At 46.6% G+C, this 20608-nt stretch overlaps 1 protein-coding gene across 6 annotated transcripts in view; it reads left to right on the forward strand.

Moving 5' to 3' along the window:
* LOC147028883 (lysine-specific demethylase 8-like) overlaps positions 1–20608 on the forward strand; it is an 88617-nt gene that overhangs the window by 287 nt on the left and 67722 nt on the right. For 4 of the 6 annotated variants that reach the window (XR_015057754.1, XR_015057755.1, XM_085879675.1 and 1 more), the window contains exon 2: positions 7686–8348. Coding sequence is in view for 4 of the 6 variants with exons in the window: in XM_085879675.1 (XP_085735801.1) it covers positions 7704–8348 (645 nt within the window). In the remaining 2 variants the exon portion in view is untranslated. Of the gene's footprint in view, positions 1–50; positions 1784–4065; positions 4146–7685; positions 8349–20608 lie in introns of those variants that run through there. The other 2 variants (XM_085879673.1, XM_085879674.1) reach the window with 2 other exon arrangements.

Raw genomic sequence — 20608 nt, forward strand, 5'->3', positions numbered from 1 at the left:
TTTTCTACTTTCCCTTCCGTGTGTCCCTTCTCACATCCATCTAACGTTCATCGCCCGGTTTCCCCCACGTTGGACCATCACCACGTTTGTTTGAAATCTGATCCCACAGGCCCACGAGTGTTGTATTTATCTGCAGTTTCTTCACCCGTTTGTTGGGATTCGTTGATTATTTTTTTGTTTTTCTTTATATTTGCTAACTAGGAAGGGTAGAGCGCGTACCTCCGCCGGGCTGACTAGTTCACGTTTTGTATCCAACCGATGGGCCCGGTCTGGATTCGGACCTGAACCAGGACCAGGTCGTGATGAGACAGAAACTCGTGTGAACATCATTCGCCAATCCGTGGAGTCCTTGATAGCCGGTGGTAGTAAGTCCAGTTAAAGTTAGGGTGGTAGTAAGTCCAGTTAAAGTTTAGGGTGGTAGTAAGTCCAGTTAAAGTTAGGGTGGTAGTAAGTCCAGTTAAAGTTTAGGGTGGTAGTAAGTCCAGTTAAAGTCAGGGTTCGACCCACCACAAGTTTGGAATGTTTGCAAACTAATGTTCCGTTAGCAAGCGGCTTGCTTACCGCAAGCAGCTCGCTTGATTCAAAAGTGCTCAAGCAAGCGCACCAACAGAACGGAGTGCTCAACGCTGCTTAACAATATTGTTGCAGGCCGGGTATCGGCTGTGAGCACGACCGCTAGGTGGAGCAGTAGGGTCGACTCTACCGAACACCCAGAATCTAGATCGTCACCCTCAGACAACTCCGAGGGTACGGGTCCCTTACAGGACTGTGAATTGTCAATAAATCAACCACGTGGTACAGGGTTATTTGACAAACTTCAAAATACCGAGAGGCCCACGTGGCGAACTACCGAGGGATTCACACCCTCGACTGAACTCTAACGGGACGAGTCGTTTGCGTGCTCGACCCGTGCGTAACCCGAGCGGATGGTTACCGAGGTCCCGTCGGTCCATATGCAAACAACTACGGCAACAACGGCCTTCTTTAATTCCCCAACACGCACCGTGTTAAACCAATGAAGAAAACACAGAAACGAGCTGATACATTTAACAGGGGATTTATTTACAAAAGGGAAAGGGGAGGCACAGAGCAGAATTAACCCCGAATATAGTCATGCAATGTACAAAGAACAAGCACTTAACAATTTCTACTTACAGATGGGCCCACAGACACACACACACAGAAATGGACCCCAATGGTCTTTATTGAAGTCCTCCAGCTCGAGGACAGGTGAGCTCGAGACCAGAGCCTGCGCTTGGACCTGTCCACCTCATGTGGTCTTCGACGATCTGGCTCGGCGGGACTCAAACCCGCAGCAACGATGCCACTCCAAGCACCAGGGACGGAAGAAAAGCGTCGGACGCCAGGTGGACGAGACTAGAGACGACCCGAGCACTGCCAAGCCGACCAGACCAGACGAGTCGATCTCCGGCATCTCGAACCCGATCGCTGCCAAGCCGACCTGACCAGATGAGTCGATCTCCGGCACCTCAAACCCTATCGCTGCCAAGCCAACCAGACCAGAAGAGTCGATCTCCGGCACCTCAAACCCAATCGCCCAACCCTGGAGCTGTTTCCAAGGCCCTGGTGTTCCTTGTATTGCATTTCTCCTGCAGGCTGGGGTGTCGTGGGAAGGATCGCCGTCTGAGACGTCTCGCCTCCCATTGGTCCGGGGTTCGTGGGAAAGTCGGTGTCTGAGACGTCTTGCCTCTCATTGGCCGCGGGGAACATTTCATCTCTCTGGGGCGGAGTCTGAGCTCTGGTGGCCGAGGAAACCGCCCATGTACGTGCTAACACACACGTGTTTAATGGTGCCGATGGATGATGGTGGGATGAGAAACGAAGGAGGATGTTGTTGTTGTCGTAATTGATGTAACAAAAGGTCTAACTATAAAATAATTCACAGCGCACGTACAATTATTCACCCATTAAACAAAGGCGAAGGAACTCTGACGAGAAACACGGACTTATCAATATAACTGTTCTATAGGGACCCTGGCTGTTGTGTGCGATGGGTTCCAGATTCGAAACAATATGACGGTCTCCATGGAAGCAATGCGAGTCTCGAGATTGTTGTGACCTCACTGTCGCGTGATGATGTCGAGTAACGTGACGGCCATTTTGACAAAGGGGAAAAGAAGCGCTCTGCGAAGGGGAATGCACGCACGACTACCCGTGGTGAATGCGTTCAGTGTAACAAGACTCAAATCTCCGTTTAAATTGGTCGTTTAATTATATCGTACTCATTTTGCTGACCTCAGAAGGATGACGGGCCGAGTCACCCCCACCTGGTGTTAATTCAACGGTCCACAGGGGCTCGAACAAGGGACCTGATGTGGATTTTTTTAACCCACCTTGTTGTGATCGTTGTCCTCCTGAAGGATTCTAACTGGTCGATTGTGGAATCCTATTTGACTTCAGACAGAGTTTAACGTTTGTCCGATTTGATTATAAAATCCTACAAAAAACCCTATCGACACTGATAAAACTGATATCCACACAAGTCCTTCCTTGTGAAACAATTTATTTCCTAATTATACACCATACACTTCTCACCCTTGTACAATGAACTTAAGAATCCCCATTGATTGCAATATTATTTGGTTCTATTTCATTTATTCTTACTTTAGTTAACAGTTAGACCAACCCGATTCAATTCACTTCTACATTACATCAGAGAGTTTTATTCTAACTTGGTACTTGGTCAGTTCCAAGGAGTACAAGCCACTGAGAAACTATACTTCCTCACGTGCTCGTACTAAGAAAATGTGCCTTTCAAAACATTTTATACTTCCATGCGAGAGGTTGGGGGATATTCACCCAGACTGTAGACGTGTCTTTTAGACAAAAAGCCACTTCGTACATTTTCTAAGCAAAGGTTCATTTATCAGCTCGGTCACTCTGCTCCAGAACAACACATTTCTTATCATTTAGGGCAAAAGTCTTTTGGCCAGAAATGACAGCCAATTTAATTTGCAGCATAAAAGTTACATTTCTGAAACTCCATTTGTTACAATTTAAAATACATTAATATAAATTTTTCCCCCACAGACCCTAAGGTCTCAAGTCATCCCCCTTAATCATACACTATGCAGGTAACAAATCTCATCTGAGTCTTTCTCAGAAACTGCTCATTGGACACAAAGTCTGACCAGCGATAACCAAGGATTCTCTGAAGAGATCTGGTATGGAAAGAGTTAAGTCTCCATCTTAGAATCCCTGGTCAGAGTTCAAGACACATCCATGAAGCAAGACTGGAAGCACCAAGGACTTAAGAACTCAGACTTTCGTCGTCCTACGTAGGTACCGACGGCGCCACACCCCATGATGCAGTGAATCTATGACTCCCCAGGCCCGACCCAGACGTCTATTGCCCTCTTGCTCGCAACATGCAGAGACATCAATATCACTGCCAAGGTAAGTGAATCTCTCGGTGACTTCAACATCCTCACCACAGACGGGTGCAGACAAGCAGAATCCAAGATGTCATTGAAAGCCTGGATCTTGGTTTTATCCCAGCGGCTCCAACTCCTCATTCAGCGCATTGAGGGACCCTATAAGGTTATCCAGCGTCTACGCAAAGATGACTGCATCATCTGCGAAATCAAGGTCAGAGATCTTGACATTCCCAAATGATGCCCCGCAGCTTGATCTCTCCGACATCCTCCCCAGAATCCAGTCCACGCTGTTGTTCTGAACACAAGTCCTCTCTCACTCTCACTCTCACTCTCACTCTCACTTGTTCCACAGTACTTGTGACTTCCTGTGTGTGGCATGGCTCTCTCGGGGAGTCTGTTGTAGTCGGCGATGGGCATTCCGTCAGCAACATCAGACTCCTGACCTGGGTTGCCCTAGCCATACATGGTTAACTGCTGGGTCATTGGGTGCAAGTTGCTGCTGATCCCAACAATCTCATTGAGTACCATGTCTTGCATCTCTTCAAGCAGATGGTCTTGCTCACCACGTCAGTGGTGCAGATTCGATGGACTGGATCTGGGTGCGGGGTCGGTGTTCATCCCAGGGGGGCTCATGTGAACCAGTGGACGGTTTTGAGGTCTCGAACTGCTACGGACATCCACTCTGGTGGTCTGGAGTTTCAGTCCACCCTATCTGCGCCGTGGTGGTCAACACTGGAAATGTGTTGGGTATGCGAGAGATGAGGGAGAGGGGAGGACGACGGACTGTGTGTGTCTGTGTCTGTGTCATTTTCTTTCTTTTTTGTGGAGTTCCACAGGAGTGTTCTGAAGTTGATTGTGATGCACCAAAGTGATCGGCATGATCTCTTGAGTTAATTAGGCTAATTAACTACAAATAATGCAGAATAATTCCCATGTTTTAAACACATGCCATGTTGATGTGTATCGAGCTGCTTAATACGTCCTTCCATGCCATGGCGTTTATTGACAAAATAAATAATAAAAATTATGCAAATAGTATAAAGAAGCATTATATTAATTGATACAAATAATATTAACAACAATAATAATAGTAGTGTCATTTGGTAAGAATAATAACGAATGTATCATCCTCCCTGGCCCAAGCACATCTGGGCTTGGTGAAAGGCAAACCAATACTCAAGCAGTCCAGTAGGCAGGGATGCAACAAGGCCTTGAAGAGCAATGAAAATTTGGTCCGATGGACCCACTCATAATTTGAGAGAGTTCTAATGGGTTTTATTCGTTTCTAGGCTTTGACTGTTTCATATTAAAAATGCCAAACTGAGCCACTTCCTTCAGACATGGGTATGTTTTCTTTTTTTAATTTGTACCATTTTGGCATTGTCATTTCTTATCAATATATTGAAACCTTGCCAGGCTTGGCTTTGGCAAGGTATCGCGTGAAATTGTAATGAATCAGACTTGACTCTTGTCCATATCAGCACCCTTGCAGATGCCTGGAGTAACAACCCATGATACTGGCCGAGGGTGGAGTATCCCGATGCGTAGAGACAGCTACCTCGTCTGAACGTCAAGTTAGATCCGTAATTCCATTTTGATTACGACAGATATTTATTTAATGAATTTATTTTAATTTTAATATTGAACATTCTATCGGTACAAAGTCAGTTTGAATCCAGAAATCGAGATTCAAATCTCATAATCGCAACAGCTTGCCTCACTTGTTCTGTGGCATAGTTTGGTATCGGGTAAAAGGACAACTTTGAGCATCTTGATTTATTTGTGCACCGAAACATTCACAGGCTTTTCACCCTCTTTCTTTTCCCTTGATAAATGATGAAAAAAAAAATCAATGAGCTATGAAATGCAGTTTGACAGGAGAAATACAATGTAATGTTATGCTTTTGGTAAACTTACTCCAGGGGGAGAGCATGCATGGACACATAGGTGACCCGAGGATCAGTTATTTCATTAGTCTTTCTATAGATAGATAGTCCTTGGTCCCTTGTTGAAGGTTGTTTGGGGAGCATGCCTTGGCTAGGCTGTATTTTCCCAGTGTAATGTCTCCCCCCTCTGTTACTTTCCTTTGTTACTTTCCTTCCCCTCTGTTCCCCCTTTGTTACTTTCAATCATTCCTCCTTCACACCATTGGTCCATTTCTCCCTCCCCCTCTGCCTTTCCCAATCCACCAATTACCTCCCCTTCATCAAACATCCTTTCGGCAGTCCCTCCTTCACCCCATCGGTCTTTCCTCTGGCCCCCTGCTGTTCGGTTAATATACTTAATTAATAAGCATTACTTAATTGGGCACATTCGACCCGTCCGTGGTCATTGATCCATTGGGCCTATTGGATTGCCTTCGCTGCGTGTGACTATGCCTGCCCCTTCAGTTATTAGTGATATACAAAAATGCAGAAAGTAGACTGGACTAACCTCTATTTTCAAAAATTACAGTCAACAGACTATTCAAATACACAATTTGAACTTCAACATACCTTTCCCTGTTCTTAGAGAATCTGAAGAAAGACAAATCAGGTCGTTTGGATTAACGGTTTGAGCAGTTTATTGCTGAGCAGTGATTCTGAGATGAGGAACGAGACGCCATTGCTTTGTTACCATCTGGAACATATGTGTTGTGAACAGCTTCCGGGTTGTTGGCTAGCGCACGCTCGCTCTGACTGCCTGCCTGCTAAAATAGCCGCCGAGGGCGTCCATTGGATACTTCACTGTTTCGCACGAGTGGGCAATCTTGCTCCGCTTTACGATCTTTGGTTAAATATACTCTTTTGTGCTTTTTGCTTTCTTGCCTGTAACTACCTGCTTTTATATGATTGCTTGCTTGTGTGTTTGTAATAAATAAGTGTTTGTTGTTTTTAATCTGTCTTGGTTGTCTTTTCCTTCATTGGTCCTACACAGTCCACGAGTATGGTTAGATGGGAAGTTGTACACCAATCATTTGCTTTGTTAGCCAGTGCCTACTCACTGTATTGTTCAGCAGTAATCCGAGTGTGTGCTGAGGGCATGTGACCCTAATTGATAGGCTGTCCACAGGTAAGGTATCACGCGAAGTTGTGTAACCCTTCCTGAATTGGCCATGCACAATCGGCGTTCGTACTCATTCTGTCATTGGGGGGGGGGGGGTTGGCAGGGACGTGTGGGAACAGCAAATTGGGCATCAGGCTTTGCCCTAACCTAACCTCACTGCCCTGTTAGTCCCTCTAACTACCGTTGCCCCCTTTAGTCCCTCTAACTTAACTCCAATCTGATTCCTGTAGCTCTCTAAGCCCTACTGGCTATCGTATCTCCCAGAAGGAACTCAAAATGTACAGGGTGACAAATACGATGAGGTGGCATGGCATTACAAGGCTCGTCGGTGGAGTAGCCCGATGAGGGGAGGTGGGTGGGGGGGGACATGCTTACCCCTATACCAAAAATTTTGGGACTCATCGGGTCTATGCAAAATCCAATTACCCTACTCCGTTACTCCAGCAGCCACAGACATCCAAAAAATTGGTATGAAGGAGGAGTATCCCTACTCTATCCAAACATCAACAAAAACTTGTTTCTTTGTTATAATTACCCGCCCCCCCACGGTGGTTCGATGGAACCAATTTGTCCATCTGATGTGTCAGAGGTCACATAGTATGTCAGCCATATTGGATTAAAGGGAAAAAAATTGGATATTATTTTCTCCGAAACTGCTCAACAAAAAAAATTGAAACTTGGCATCTGTCATCAACTCCCCATGGAGTATATAGGGTGATAACGATGACTTCATCGGTGAAGTGGTATTCCACCCATAATTGGTTGAATTTGAAATCCTTATCCAAATAAATCTGAAACATATCTGATCAGTAACCAGATGTGAGTGAATAATTAAATTTATGATGTTCGTGACCCATGCCAAGAAACTATGTAACATAATAGGGTGTATGGAGAATGCAATTTTTGTTCGGAATGAACCCGCGAGATGAGACTTGTGTTCTATAAGTGCCATTCTAGTTGATGTAAGAATTTTATTTGGAGATCTCAAAAGTATCACTTAATACAATTTGTTTTTATTACCAGCTCATAAGTGGACATCTTGACTAGTGTACCACTTTTGTTTCTCAAATCTTGACCCTGGTATATGCTTGTCCTGTAACTGAAGTGATGTAAATATTTCATTTTGCAATTCACTAAATCTTTTATTGTGATTATAAATATTAGTGTTTTTGAAGGTCATTAGTTATCTTTGTAAAGGAGTAGTGTGACTGCTTGATGTTGAAATTCGAATCTTTATTGCAGGTCCCTGGATGAGTTCATATGTCTGGAGTACCCTGTCATTTTGTGGATCTCTTGCCTGAGTCTCCAAAGGCATTCCGCCAATGTGTGCTCAGTACTGGGGAGGATGGAAATGGGCACGGGGTGGATCCAGCAATCTTCTGTCTGCTTGACCAGGCGGCTGCTGCTCTATATGAAACATGTGGTCTTGTTGAATCCAGCAGTCTTGGGGAGCAAAGTGGTACCAGTCTGTGGGATTCTGGGGCCATCTTGCATGATTCGGTCGATAATGTTGTTGAGATGGGACCTGGTAATACCGAGTCGGTCTCTGTGACGAAGGAACAAGCTCTGGACTCGCGTGCAAGTCCTGAAAATACGATATTTCACTTGGTTGAACCAGATTGTTACCTGGATGATCCAGATTGGAACCTGCAGGAGTCAAAAGACAGCCCACAACTCCCCAGAGAGCTGCAATCTGAACAAACTGGAGGTGCTGCTTTGGCGCCATCGGTCTGCATGAGCATCGCTGGCACGGCTATGTATCGTGCTTGGGAAGGTCTGCATGGCTCATCGTGGCAAGCCGTGCGCCCGGAATGGCGTCGTGCTTTTGCTGCAGCCTGCCTGCTCAGAGCGTGTGGACTATACTTGCAGGCACGTGTTCATCATGAGCCTCGTGCTATTTACCAGGTAATGTGTGCACAGTATAGAATCTCTATTTGGCTGCCTGTCATGAAGTTCAAACATTACAGTGGGTGATACTTTCTAGAATCTTCTCTTCTTCCTAATTTCCCTTCATATGAGGGAGGCCTATTGGTACCAAGCCGCTGCTGCCCCATTTTGTTTGTTTCTTTGTTTGGTTTTTTTTTAAACGCACAACTCTTCCAATGCCCTGTATCCCCAGCCAACTTTCTCCCCTCTCCCACCACCCCCACCTTACTGACATCCCTCCTCACACAATCTTCCCATCTCAGCCGAGGTCTACATCTTTTCCTCTTACCTTGTTCCCTCAACCCATCTACTTTCTTTGCCATTCTCACTTCCTCCATCCACACAAGGTGCCAAGCCCACCTCAGCTGTCTCTGTTTGACAGGGACATTGGATCCCCTTGTCAAACTCGTCACATCTAACTTCTCCCTCAGTTTGTCCATCCTCCTTTTATCCCCCCCCCACCCTTCACTCCCACTATCCTCCTGACCCAGTTGTTTTCGCAGACCTGCAGCCTCTCTTGTTGCTTCTCTGTCTGTGCCACCATCTCCAGACCGTAAAGGTATGCCGGTGTTACAAATAGAAGACCAAATACTGCATTGGAATCAGGAGGAAAAAAAACAAACAAACCACAAACAAACATCTTCCCTCTTGGGATAGTGTGGGAGAATTGGTTTGGGGTTAAAAGGGGCAGGTAAAACACAAGGTACGATGAGGGAAAGGTGAAAGAAAGATTGATAGAAAACATTGGGGATGATTGCACAATATGAGCTGGTATTTTAGTAACGCCTTTTGTCCAGTGCCATCATATGTAATCCAGGCAGGGGAAACATCCGAAATTTAAATGAAAGACTTGAGAGTCTGTTATGTTGTACAAGTGCATGGCTCACAAAGTGAGTACACAAAGCGCAAAAAAAAAAAGTTTAGGGAAACATGAAATGCAACCCATTATGTTAATCTGCATGTATTCAAATAGCTAAACCTAAATTTTTAGACCTGCAGCACGTCCGGTTTTAAAGTTACCACTGAATATATACAACACTGTAAATACACGTTCAAATTTCGAGAGAGTCCGATGTTATAAATGACGAAGAAAACATAGACGAGTTCAGTTGCAAAGAAAGCCACACTTGTAAGTGAAAAATAACATTTAAATCGAATCTATTTCTTTCGACTTTTGAAAATAATCACTTTAAACATGAAAAGAAAAATACAATTCTTACCTCTCGGATCCTCACGAAGCACCAAAAAATGCTAGCGTTGGTTAAAATGAAGAATTATCAGACAAATGCGAGTCACCTCGTTCGGCTCGGCATCCTCACGCTGGAATGGTACGTTATGGCTCTCGCAAAGACACGGACACGAAGTCAAACGCTGCGCTCGATGGCGAATGGAAATGTGCTGACATTCTTGCAAGTGCCTATTATATCCATCAATCGGGGAAGTTTGCAAGACGGCAAGATTTTCTAATGCTAGCGTAATTTGCGTCCGACAAGAGATGATGATTCGTACATACATAACGGGACTGACACGAAAATCAAGACGGGATTACTTGCGGTCCGAATTTTATTTTTCTGATCACAATTTTGATCTATATTTTTCTGCCGTTAGTTAGACTTTGTCATATTTCCAAGAAATTAAGGGAGATTTGGAATAAAAATCATAAGAAACATTATCAACACTGGACTCCTTATTTTTCTCGATGCAGTGGACACGAAGTGTTATGTACGAATCCATTATTTCATCAGATAGGGTAGATGCCAGAAAACCCGAATAGGGAGACAGAACATCATCAAAAAATAAAAGAGACACCAAAGTTCACATTCTGAGTCACCACACTCAAAATAACTGTCACATAAGAAACGTACAGTAAAATAAAAATTTTACCAATCAAACTAACATTTCTAAGGTTACAATACCCATATTCTGTTGCTTTAATTCATCTTTAATAAAACAGGGAAATGGAGAGTATGATATTGCCAGTTTCTACAGATTCCCCAAGATGTCCACTTTCATTTCTGACCATTGATGGTTTGTCTAAGTTCCTCATAATAGTTTTATGTGGAATTTCCCACAAACATACCACAGCATACCCACTTTGTGAGCCATACACACAATTAAGTGAACCAGCCAGAAAACAAAGGTTCGTTACCAACACATTGTTACCCTCGCCAAAGGAGAGGGTATTGCATTTCGGTCCGTTTGTTACTTACGAAATCTAAAGATTTCGTAAGTATATTGATGACTTCCGTCATCTGTTTGTGTGTGTGTTTGTTTGTAGGCACGGTAACTCGAGAACGGAAGAAGCTACCAATGTCAAATTACACCACGTGATTCAGGAGGATGACGGCTCGTGCTGATTAGATATTGGTCAAAATCGGTCAAAGGTCAAGGTCAAAGTGAGGTCAAACATTCTATTTTTGATGGTTTGGTACAGAATCATCGTAGAAACTTCTGGTTTGCGTCGCTACCTTCTCTAGAGACAGCTTTTATAAGACAAGGTCAGAGGTCAAGTTGACGATTTCGTAAGTACCAGTCTATGACTGCTTGTCTGTTTATCTGTCTGTCCGCACAGAACTTTCGTGTTTTTCTCCACAACCGCTTGTCGGATTGAGACAATTTTCACCATTGGTGCGACTACTCATGTAAAATGTTTTAATGATGATTATGATGTCATATGTCATGTGGTGTGGCAGCTATATTGGAAAAATGGAAAAACTTTGGACCTCTGTATCTCAAACTGCACCAAGGAAAAAATTGAAACTTGGCACAAAGCAAGTACGCCTCATGGGGAATGAGTGTGATTATTATTATTTTTATTTTTTTCATGATGTGATTGGTGCCGTCTTTATGATTTCATAATTGCATATGTAGAACGCTACATACAATCATCCATCCATCCATCCATTGGGACTACACTCTGCACAAAGCGTTGGTGCTGTCAAAGCAGTCTGCTGAGCTAATGGGCACAATCCTGGATGGGCACTCTGACACAGGATACCAGCAAGCTGGTACTCATTTTGCTGACCTCAGAAGGATGACAGGCAGAGTCAAACCCACGTAGTATTAATTCAACAGCTGAGTGGGATTTGAACTCAGGATCCGAGGATCCCAAGCCCACCACCCTAACCATTAAGCCAACACCAGGAACATCTAATCAGTATGACATTTTTGAAGGTCTTCTTGGGATAAAATGGTCCACAGAAAAATATCTGATGACGTCATCGGTCACTTGGTTCGGCATATATATATATATATATATATATATATATATATATATATATATATATATATATATATATATATATATATATATATATATATATATATATATATATATATATACATATTAGCCTGGTGTTGGCGCAGTGGTTAGGGCAGCGTCTTGGGATCCAAGAGGTCCTGAGTTCAAGCCCCGTTGGGCCACTGAATTAATACACCAGGGGGTTGACTCAGCCTGTCATCCTTCTGAGGTCGGCGAAATGAGTACCAGTATACTGGGCCGGTGTATACCCTGGTTAAAATAGGTATACCATATCCCTGTGTCGTAAGAGGCGACCAGGGTTGCGTCAGGAAGGGCATCCGGCGTAAAACATGTGCCAAATCACGATGCGGATCATACGGATGATCCGCTGTGGCGACCCCTAACGGGAGCAGCCAAAATAAGAAGATATATATATATATATATATATATATATATATATATATATATATATATATATATATATATATATATATATATATATATAGTAACGGCTGTGGAAATTCGCATTGCACCATAAAGGGCCCTCAGGTGAGATATCTTCATAGGTACATGTGTAGTTAGCACAAACCCGTTGTATAGAGGGAATTTATGTGATTCATCCGGGCTGCGACGCTTTGAGTTAGCCATTTTTTCTTTTCTGGAGTTATTTTGAACCAACCACGTCTCAACCGCCATCACACAACAACCACCTGAACCACCACGCCAGCCATCGTCACCAACTACAACCACGCTCCTACCCGCGGACAACAACCACAACGCCAACCCTCACCACAAAAGACCCTCCACCACCTTCGCTTTTACCTTCACAAATTCATCCCACATCATCGCTTCTACGGCCATTCCCGCACCACCTGTGAACACTGAATGTCGGGCTGTCTCGGGCCCGTTCGGCGATTGGTGCCGAACGCAGCGAGCCACGAGCGCGAATGGCAGCCTTTCCGAGGGGAAAATTCGGATCAGAAACGCTTCACGCCCACTTCTCCTCCGTCCAATTGGCGAACGCGGGGCGGCTTGGCCCCGCCTCCAAGCGTGTGTATGTGAAGTCCGTATATGCAAATTTTAGGATCAGGAGAGGTTCACGCCCATTTTGGCCCGACCAATGGCTGACCGGGGGGCGGCGTGGCCCCGCCTCCAATCGCGTTCTGATCCTAAAATTTGCATATTGGCTGCTCCTGCCGCCTATAAAAAGGCGAGCGCTAGGCGAATCGAGAGAGTTGGGTTTTGGAGTTGCTTGGAGAGTGTCGTCGAGAAGTTGCTTTTGGGGACAAGTAGTGTTGCGTTGGTGGAGTTGAGTCGAGTGCGCGCGGTGGAACTGCAAGCAAGGGAGCTCGGGTCTGAGGCAAGAAGGACGGCGGTCGGCGACGAGGTTGCGGTGTGGGGGATCGCTCGTCTCGTCGCGGGACCCAACCCAGCCAGCCACTCCCCTCTCCCAGGGCATCAACAATTCCCCCTTTCCCCCGTGCTGAGATAGTGCAAAAGGGGGCCCCGTTCCCACCCCACTCCAAACGTGGTGCCAACGAAACCCGCCAAGGGGCACTTAGTCGGGGCACAGCGGCGCAGCCACATTTTGCGGCTTGCCCGCCAACGCGTCACGAGGACGCGGGTAAGACCTCCCCGGTCTCGCGGACCTGGCCGCTCCTCCAGGTCACGCGCACATTTGGCCTACGGGCCTGTCTGCCTCCTTGTCTGTGAGGGTGGCTTCTTTCCTTTGCTTTTGTGTAAATGTGTGTTGGTGCCGTCTGTGAAGTAAAACTGTATAAGCGTTGCCGTGTGTGCGCGTAGTCTGTTTTAACTCTTACATTTGCTTTATGTGCATTTTGATTCTGTATGGCTGTATATACGTGCTTTCCGTGTGCTGGGAAATAAAATGCTTGCTTGTTGAACTGTGCCCGTTTCGCTTTGTCTTTTCTCTCTTGACTCTCCATCCTGCTTCACGTAAGGGGTTCGTAGTGGGTGCAACATCCCGGTAATTAATCGGAACCGTCGCGGCCGACGATAACACCGCTCGGTTATCACTGTAGCATGGAACGGACCGCTTAAGCGGTTCGTGTCCGGAGTCGGCCTGTGGCGTGGTACGATCGCCTGGTCGACCATTCGCGCAGGTACTTAGGTAGATCGAATTTGGCGAGCAACCCTATCCTGCGCGGGTGGGCAATTGGCACGATCGCGGTGAGGTTAAATCCCCACCCGTGACTAGCTCCCAGCGTTGTTCCGAGAGGGTCACTACAGAATTTTCCGTCCGGTTGGCGACGTGCCGCGATTCGAGTTATGTGGCCATTCGCACGCCGGTGGGCGCGAATTCGCAACAATATATATATATATATATATATATATATATATATATATATATATATATATATATATATATATATATATATATATATATATATATATATATATATATATATATATATATATATATATATATATATATATATATATATATATACACACACACACACACACACACACACACACACACACACACACACACACACACACACACACATATCTTCTTCTTCTTTCGGCTGTTCCCGTTAGGGGTTGCCACAGCGGATCATCCGTATGATCCGCATAGTGATTTGGCACATGTTTTACGCCGGATGCCCTTCCTGACACAACCCTGGTCGCCTCTTACGACACAAGGATATAGTGCACCTATTTTAACTGGGGTATACACCGGCCCAGTACACTGGTACTCATTTCGCCGACCTCGGAAGGATGACAGGCTGAGTCAACCCCCTGGTGTATTAATTCACTGGCCCAACGGGGCTTGAACTCAGGACCTTTTGGATCCCAAGCCGCTGCCCGAACCACTGCGCCAACACACCAGGATATATATATCACAAACAATTCCAAAGGATATACAAATCTCAAACCCTCTAAGGTGCCAGGTACACACACACACGATATATATATATATATATATATATATATATATATATATATATATATATATAGATATATATATATATATATATATATATGTATGTATATATATATATATATATATATATATATATATATATATATATATAGATATATATATATATATATATATATATGTATGTGTGTTCTTTCGACTGCTCCCGTTAGGGGTCGCCACAGTGGATCATCCATTATGATCCGCATACTGATTCGGCACAGGTTTTACGCCGGATGCCCTTCCTGACGCAACCCTGGTCGCCTCTTACGACACAGGGGTAAGGATTGGGTTTTGCCATGATTCTGGGCTGCCCTACACCCTCTCATAGCGCGCCCCAGCGCAGAGCTCCCATCCTCAAACAATCCTCCAACCCAAGCCTCCGAGTAGCCGGATTACATGCGCATGCCACTATGCCCGATATATATATATATATATATATATATATATATATATATATATATATATATATATATATATATATATATATATATATATATATATATATATATATATTGTTACGTCTGAGGGGGGGGGGGTATGCATTCAAAGGGTAATTAGGTATGCCATGCTGTTCGAGTTGTACCAGGATCTCGATGTAATAAGTAGCAATTCAGTGGTGATAAGTTGTCTAGTAAATGTCCATTTCTTCAAGGGGGAAATGATAATTGTCGCGTAATTAGTTAGGGAGACGGGTTAGGGTAAATGTGTCTGCGTAAACCCCTTTTAGTATTCCCTGGAGGCTTGCCGTGACGTCACAGGACAGTGCTGCGGATGGCTCCGCCCCGTGATCACGATTGGCGGAAGGCGACGGTGGAGGGCCAATAAAACGGCTCGATTGGAAGTGACGAGGACTCGAGGATAAAAAGGTTCTGTTCGGGAAAAGGGGTGGGAGGAAGAAGATCGAGAAAGAAAAACCGTTTTGGTGGAGGCTGTTGTGCTGGGAGCGTGCTGTTTTGTTGCGCTGATTCGATCCTGGATTCATCGTGTCTCGTGGCCTTGCTGTACCTCGTGCCTCACCTCGGTTGGCTCTGGGGTTCTGCTGGCTCGGAGTACTGGGTCGAACGGCGGGCGGACCTGCCTCCCTCTCCTGCTCGCAACTTGGCGCCAGAACTGGCTCCCTGGCGGCTGTGAGCGGACTTGCGCCGACACCAGGAGGTCGACAGCACCACGGTGTCTCCTGCCCCTGACGAGCGCAACGCCAGCTCGTCCGACGCCAATCCAGGGACTCTTGCGTCTACACCACGGGCCAGCCTGACCACCAGGACCAGCTACGTGTGTGTGTGTGTGTGTGTGTGTGTGTGTGTGTGTGTGTGTGTGTGTGTGTGTGTGTGTGTGTGTGTGTGTGTGTGTGTGTGTGTGTGTGTGTGTGTACCTGGCACCTTAGAGGGTTTGAGATTTGTATATCCTTTGGAATTGTTTGTGTTTTCCCCACGCCCGAACCCACACCACCATCCCGTCGAATCGCCCCGGATCCCTCCTCTTGCCGAGTCTTATTATTTCTGGTAAGAGAAATAAACGTTATTAACTCGGTGAAAAGCGACTCGTGCCACCTTCCTCGTCCCGTTTGCGGTAGAGCGATTAAAACCGCCATCTTTGGGTTATAAAAAAAATAAACCGCCTCCATCGTTTCGGCTCATTCTACGTTGGCTGGTCTGTTCAAGTCCCGTGGACATCACATTGGTGTCAGGAGTGGGATGTTCGAACCCCTCTAAATTATATTTGGTATCAGGAGAATATACCAGGATTAAAATCTCGCCATGAATTGGAATATAAAATTACTACAGAAAAGCGCGGGAAAATTTTGGCAGGATTTTTCAAATTAAATTTCATTGGCGGCAAACGGGACTTCTGCACCATGGCGGATGTGCAGATGTTTGAGGAGGAAGGCCACGTGTCTGGCAGCGAGTCGGGGGAAGAAGGGAGAGACGGGGGTAGGATCGAAACCTCCCCCATTCCGAGCGTGGACCGTAATGCCCGTAATGGAGCCGGCAGCACCGGAAACCGGCGCGATGTCGATCTGGACAATGTTGGAACGTTTAATGAGTGCAATTACAGCACAGAGGGCAGAAATGGCAAATCAATTCGTGACACAGAGGGAAGAAATGACAGATCAATTGGGGGTAATGGGGGAACAGTTGGGTGCATGGATTGATTTAATGAGGGATGAATTGGGGGAAAAGATGGAGAAAATGAAAACTGAGATGCAGGAGTGTGTGGATGTTCAATTGGGGGGAAATACAAAGTAAATTCGAGGATAGATTGGAGGAAACAAAGGTAGAAATTACATTGGAGGGGGAAAATATACGGAAAAAATTGGTAGATAAAATTGATGCAACGAACATTCGGGTTGATAAAGTGGATGAAAGCCTGGAACGTCATCGTGCCTGTGTGGATGCTCGTATGCAGCTGCAAGTAAAAGAGTGGGGAGAGCTGAGGAAGCAAGGAATGAATTTGGCGGAGGAGGTAAAAGGATTGGAGGCTCGTTTGGACGAACAAGATAAAATTATGAGCCAAGATGAAGTCTTGGATAAAGGCATGGTAGAGCCGTCTTTTGTAAGTGGAGTGTCCGGGTTGGTTGAGGAGCAGCTACAAACTCGCGACGGAGCCTTGGAGGAGGTTGTGCGGGCCCAGAAGATCCTGCGGGAAGAGGTGAATCGGTCCATTGAACGTTTGGAACAGGAGGCAAAATTGACCCATGAGACCCTCACCACAAAACATCTTTGGCCACACTGGGCTCCGAAATTGGATACGCAGCCACAAGGGTGTTTGATCCCTGGGCTGGATTCGGACAAAGGAGAAACTGGGAAGCGGGCCACCGTAAAAGTGATCCCCCTGGTAAATTTTGACGGGTCAGGGAGCCTTGAAGCTTTTCTGACGCAATTTGAGTGTATTTCCCGACTAAACGGGTGGAAAGAGCGGGAACGTACAGGGAATTTGGTGGCAACGTTGCGGGGACCAGCCGCAGATGTGTTAAACATGATCGCGGAGGGGATGTTGACCAGCTCCCACATTTGCGGGGCGTTGAGCCGTCGGTTTGGGTTCGCAGCGAACTGTGATCTGGTGCGGGCCCAGCTCCAGCACCGCAGATTAAAGCTGGGTGAGACAGTGCAGGAGCTGGCACAGGACATTTACCAATCAGTCAGGATCACGTATCGGGACCTTACAGTGGAGGCATGGGACAGACTGGCACTCGAGAAATTTTTAGCTGCTCTTCCGGACCCTGAGGTCCGAGCGCTAGTGGAGTTAGAGGATCCACCCACCGTTCACCGAGCGGCTGAGTGCGCAGCCAGGCTGGCCTCGTGGAGGCGGCCGGGTCGGGTGCCAGAGAGGCCATCGGTGACGGTCCGACAGGCGGAGATTCAGGATCAAGGAGAGGGGCTGGGAGAAATTGGCATTACCCAAATGTTTCAGGAAATTCGCCAGAAACTGTCAAGTTTGATAAGGGGTAATTCGGTAGTTGGTGCACCAAAGCGGCGGGGTCCAGCCCAGCCAATAGAGCAATTCGATTATGGCGAGGGGGTCCGGAACCGGAAGAGACATTACACCGATACCCATGGAGGCCTTTTATGGGGAGTTGTTTCTGGTGCGGGCGAAGAGGACACATGCAACGATATTGCCGGTACCCAGCGATGGAGAGACCCTCCAATAGACTTTCAAGTCCGGAAAGGATGAATCCTCCTGCTGAACCGCCAGGTCTATCCGAGGTGCCCTTTCATAGGTCGAGTCTGGAGATCACTGACGTGGGTCGGGGAGACTAGATCAGGCTGAGCGTTTCGGGCCATGCTCTGCCACAATCTCACGTGCCAAGTGCCTCCTTTGGTGAAAATAGTGAATTGTGGGAAAATTGGCATGGGTTTGTAAGTCCTGCTGGGTTTTAGAGTGACAATAGGGACAATGGGTAATTGGTAACAAAGCGGGCACGAGTGGCTGTCCAATGGCTGGTGCGTGGATCGGGTGAGGAGAAGTGCTGTGTGAGTTGTTTCAAGTTAAGAAGTGAAATGTATGGTGCACACGTTGATTTTTTATTGGACATGGTGTGGTTACAAGGAAGGTCATGGTCGGTGAAGTGTTAGAAATGCAGGTGTCACATGTAAGGCCGATGGGGTGGGGGAGTCATGTGGGTTTTGTGGGTGGGGATGATGTGCTTGTCCACAGGGATTGCTGAAGCTCACGGTGAGCGGGAATTGCGACCCCCTTCAAGGAGATTCACCCCTGGTGGCTAACGGTGACAGTGTCTGGAGGCAACTGGGAGAGGGTCTGGTTGGGCGACCAAGGCGGGTAGGACCTTGGCGACCCAGGAAGGCCAGAGGAGCCAGTGAGACCCCTTCCAGTGTGTTGTACGGGGTTAGAGCTGATGGCTACCAGGGGGGTGGGAATCAAAGGGAGCGGGGGCGGAGAAACGTCCGGATTGGACTAAAGCTTACCTGTGGGCATGGTTGTACCTGAGATGCCCCCATTATCTTGTGGTAACCCACCCCACGGCTATGACGGGATTCAGCCTGCATCATTAAAATGGGGACCATGACCTAGAAATGTGATGATGACCATGGTGTGAGTGTTGTGAAGATGTGTGAGTCCCACTCGATCCTGCACAACTTGACATGTGCAGCAAGGGCATGATTTCCGCATAATTTTGGGGCAAGCAAATTTGAAAATTGGCTCCCCAGGTAACGCTGGGTCTATTAGCATCCAATGGGGGACGCGGTCAAGTGTAAATATCCCATGAATAGTGTCGTTAAGGCTTCGAGTAGGAATGTAAAGGATAAGTGTTGTGTTTTTGTGGAACCTTTTGTTTCCCCTCCTCAGATCACTGGAAGAGTGTTGGGCAAGAGCGATGATCCAGAGGATGGAGTGCAACTTCGCTCAGTGCTCTCATGTGATAAAATAAAAAATAAATGAATGATTGTTTAGGCAAGGATAAGGCCATAAGGGGGTAGTACATTAAGCAGGATAGGTAAGTTAGCTGCGGCTCGCTGCTCAATGGCCCTCTTACTTTATTTCGTTAGGTTAATTAGGTGTGAGTCAGTAAGTGTTAAGGCTGGTACGGTATCGCCTGTGATATACCTTGCAGGAGCTGCGGTACCAGAGGAGGGGGCAGTGTTACGTCTGAGGGGGTGGGGGTATGCATTCAAAGGGTAATTAGGATGTTTAATTAGGTATGCCATGCTGTTCGAGTTGTACCAGGATCTCGATGTAATAAGTAGCAATTCAGTGGTGATAAGTTGTCTAGTAAATGTCCATTTCTTCAAGGGGGAAATGATAATTGTTGCGTAATTAGTTAGGGAGACTGGTTAGGGTAAGTGTGTCTGCGTAAACCCCTTTTAGTATTCCCTGGAGTCTTGCCGTGACATCACAGGACAGTGCTGCGGATGGCTCCGCCCCGTCATCACGATTGGCGGAAGGCGGCGGCGGAGGGCCAATAAAACGGCTCGATTGGAAGTGATGAGGACTCGAGGATAAAAAGGTTCTGTTCGGGGAAAAGGGGTTGGAGGAAGAAGATCGATAAAGAAAAACCGTTTTGGTGGAGGCTGTTGTGCTGGGAGCGTGCTGTTTTGTTGCGCTGATTCGATCCTGGATTCATCGTGTCTCGTGGCCTTGCTGTGCCTCGTGCCTCACCTCGGTTGGCTCTGGGGTTCTGCTGGCTCGGAGTACGGGGTCGAACGGCGGGCGGACTTGCCTCCCTCTCCTGCTCGCAACTTGGCGCCAGAACTGGCTCCCTGGCGGCTGTGAACCGACTTGCGCCGATACCAGGAGGTCGACAGCACCACGGTGTCTCCTGCCCTGACGAGCGCAACGCCAGCTCGTCCGACGCCAATCCAGGGACTCTTGCGTCTACACCACGGGCCAGCCTGACCACCAGGACCAGCTACGTTGTGTGTGTGTGTGTGTGTGTGTGTGTGTGTGTGTGTGTGTGTGTGTGTGTGTGTGTGTGTGTGTGTGTGTGTGTGTGTGTGTGTGTGTGTGTGTGTGTGTGTGTGTGTGTGTGTGTGTGTACCTGGCGCCTTAGAGGGTTTGAGATTTGTATATCCTTTGGAATTGTTTGTGTTTTCC

Source organism: Eptatretus burgeri, chromosome 4 (assembly GCF_056783735.1).
Source record: "Eptatretus burgeri isolate ZD-2024b chromosome 4, Ebu_testis_v1, whole genome shotgun sequence".
In the NCBI taxonomy this organism is placed as follows: Eukaryota; Metazoa; Chordata; class Myxini; order Myxiniformes; family Myxinidae; genus Eptatretus; species Eptatretus burgeri.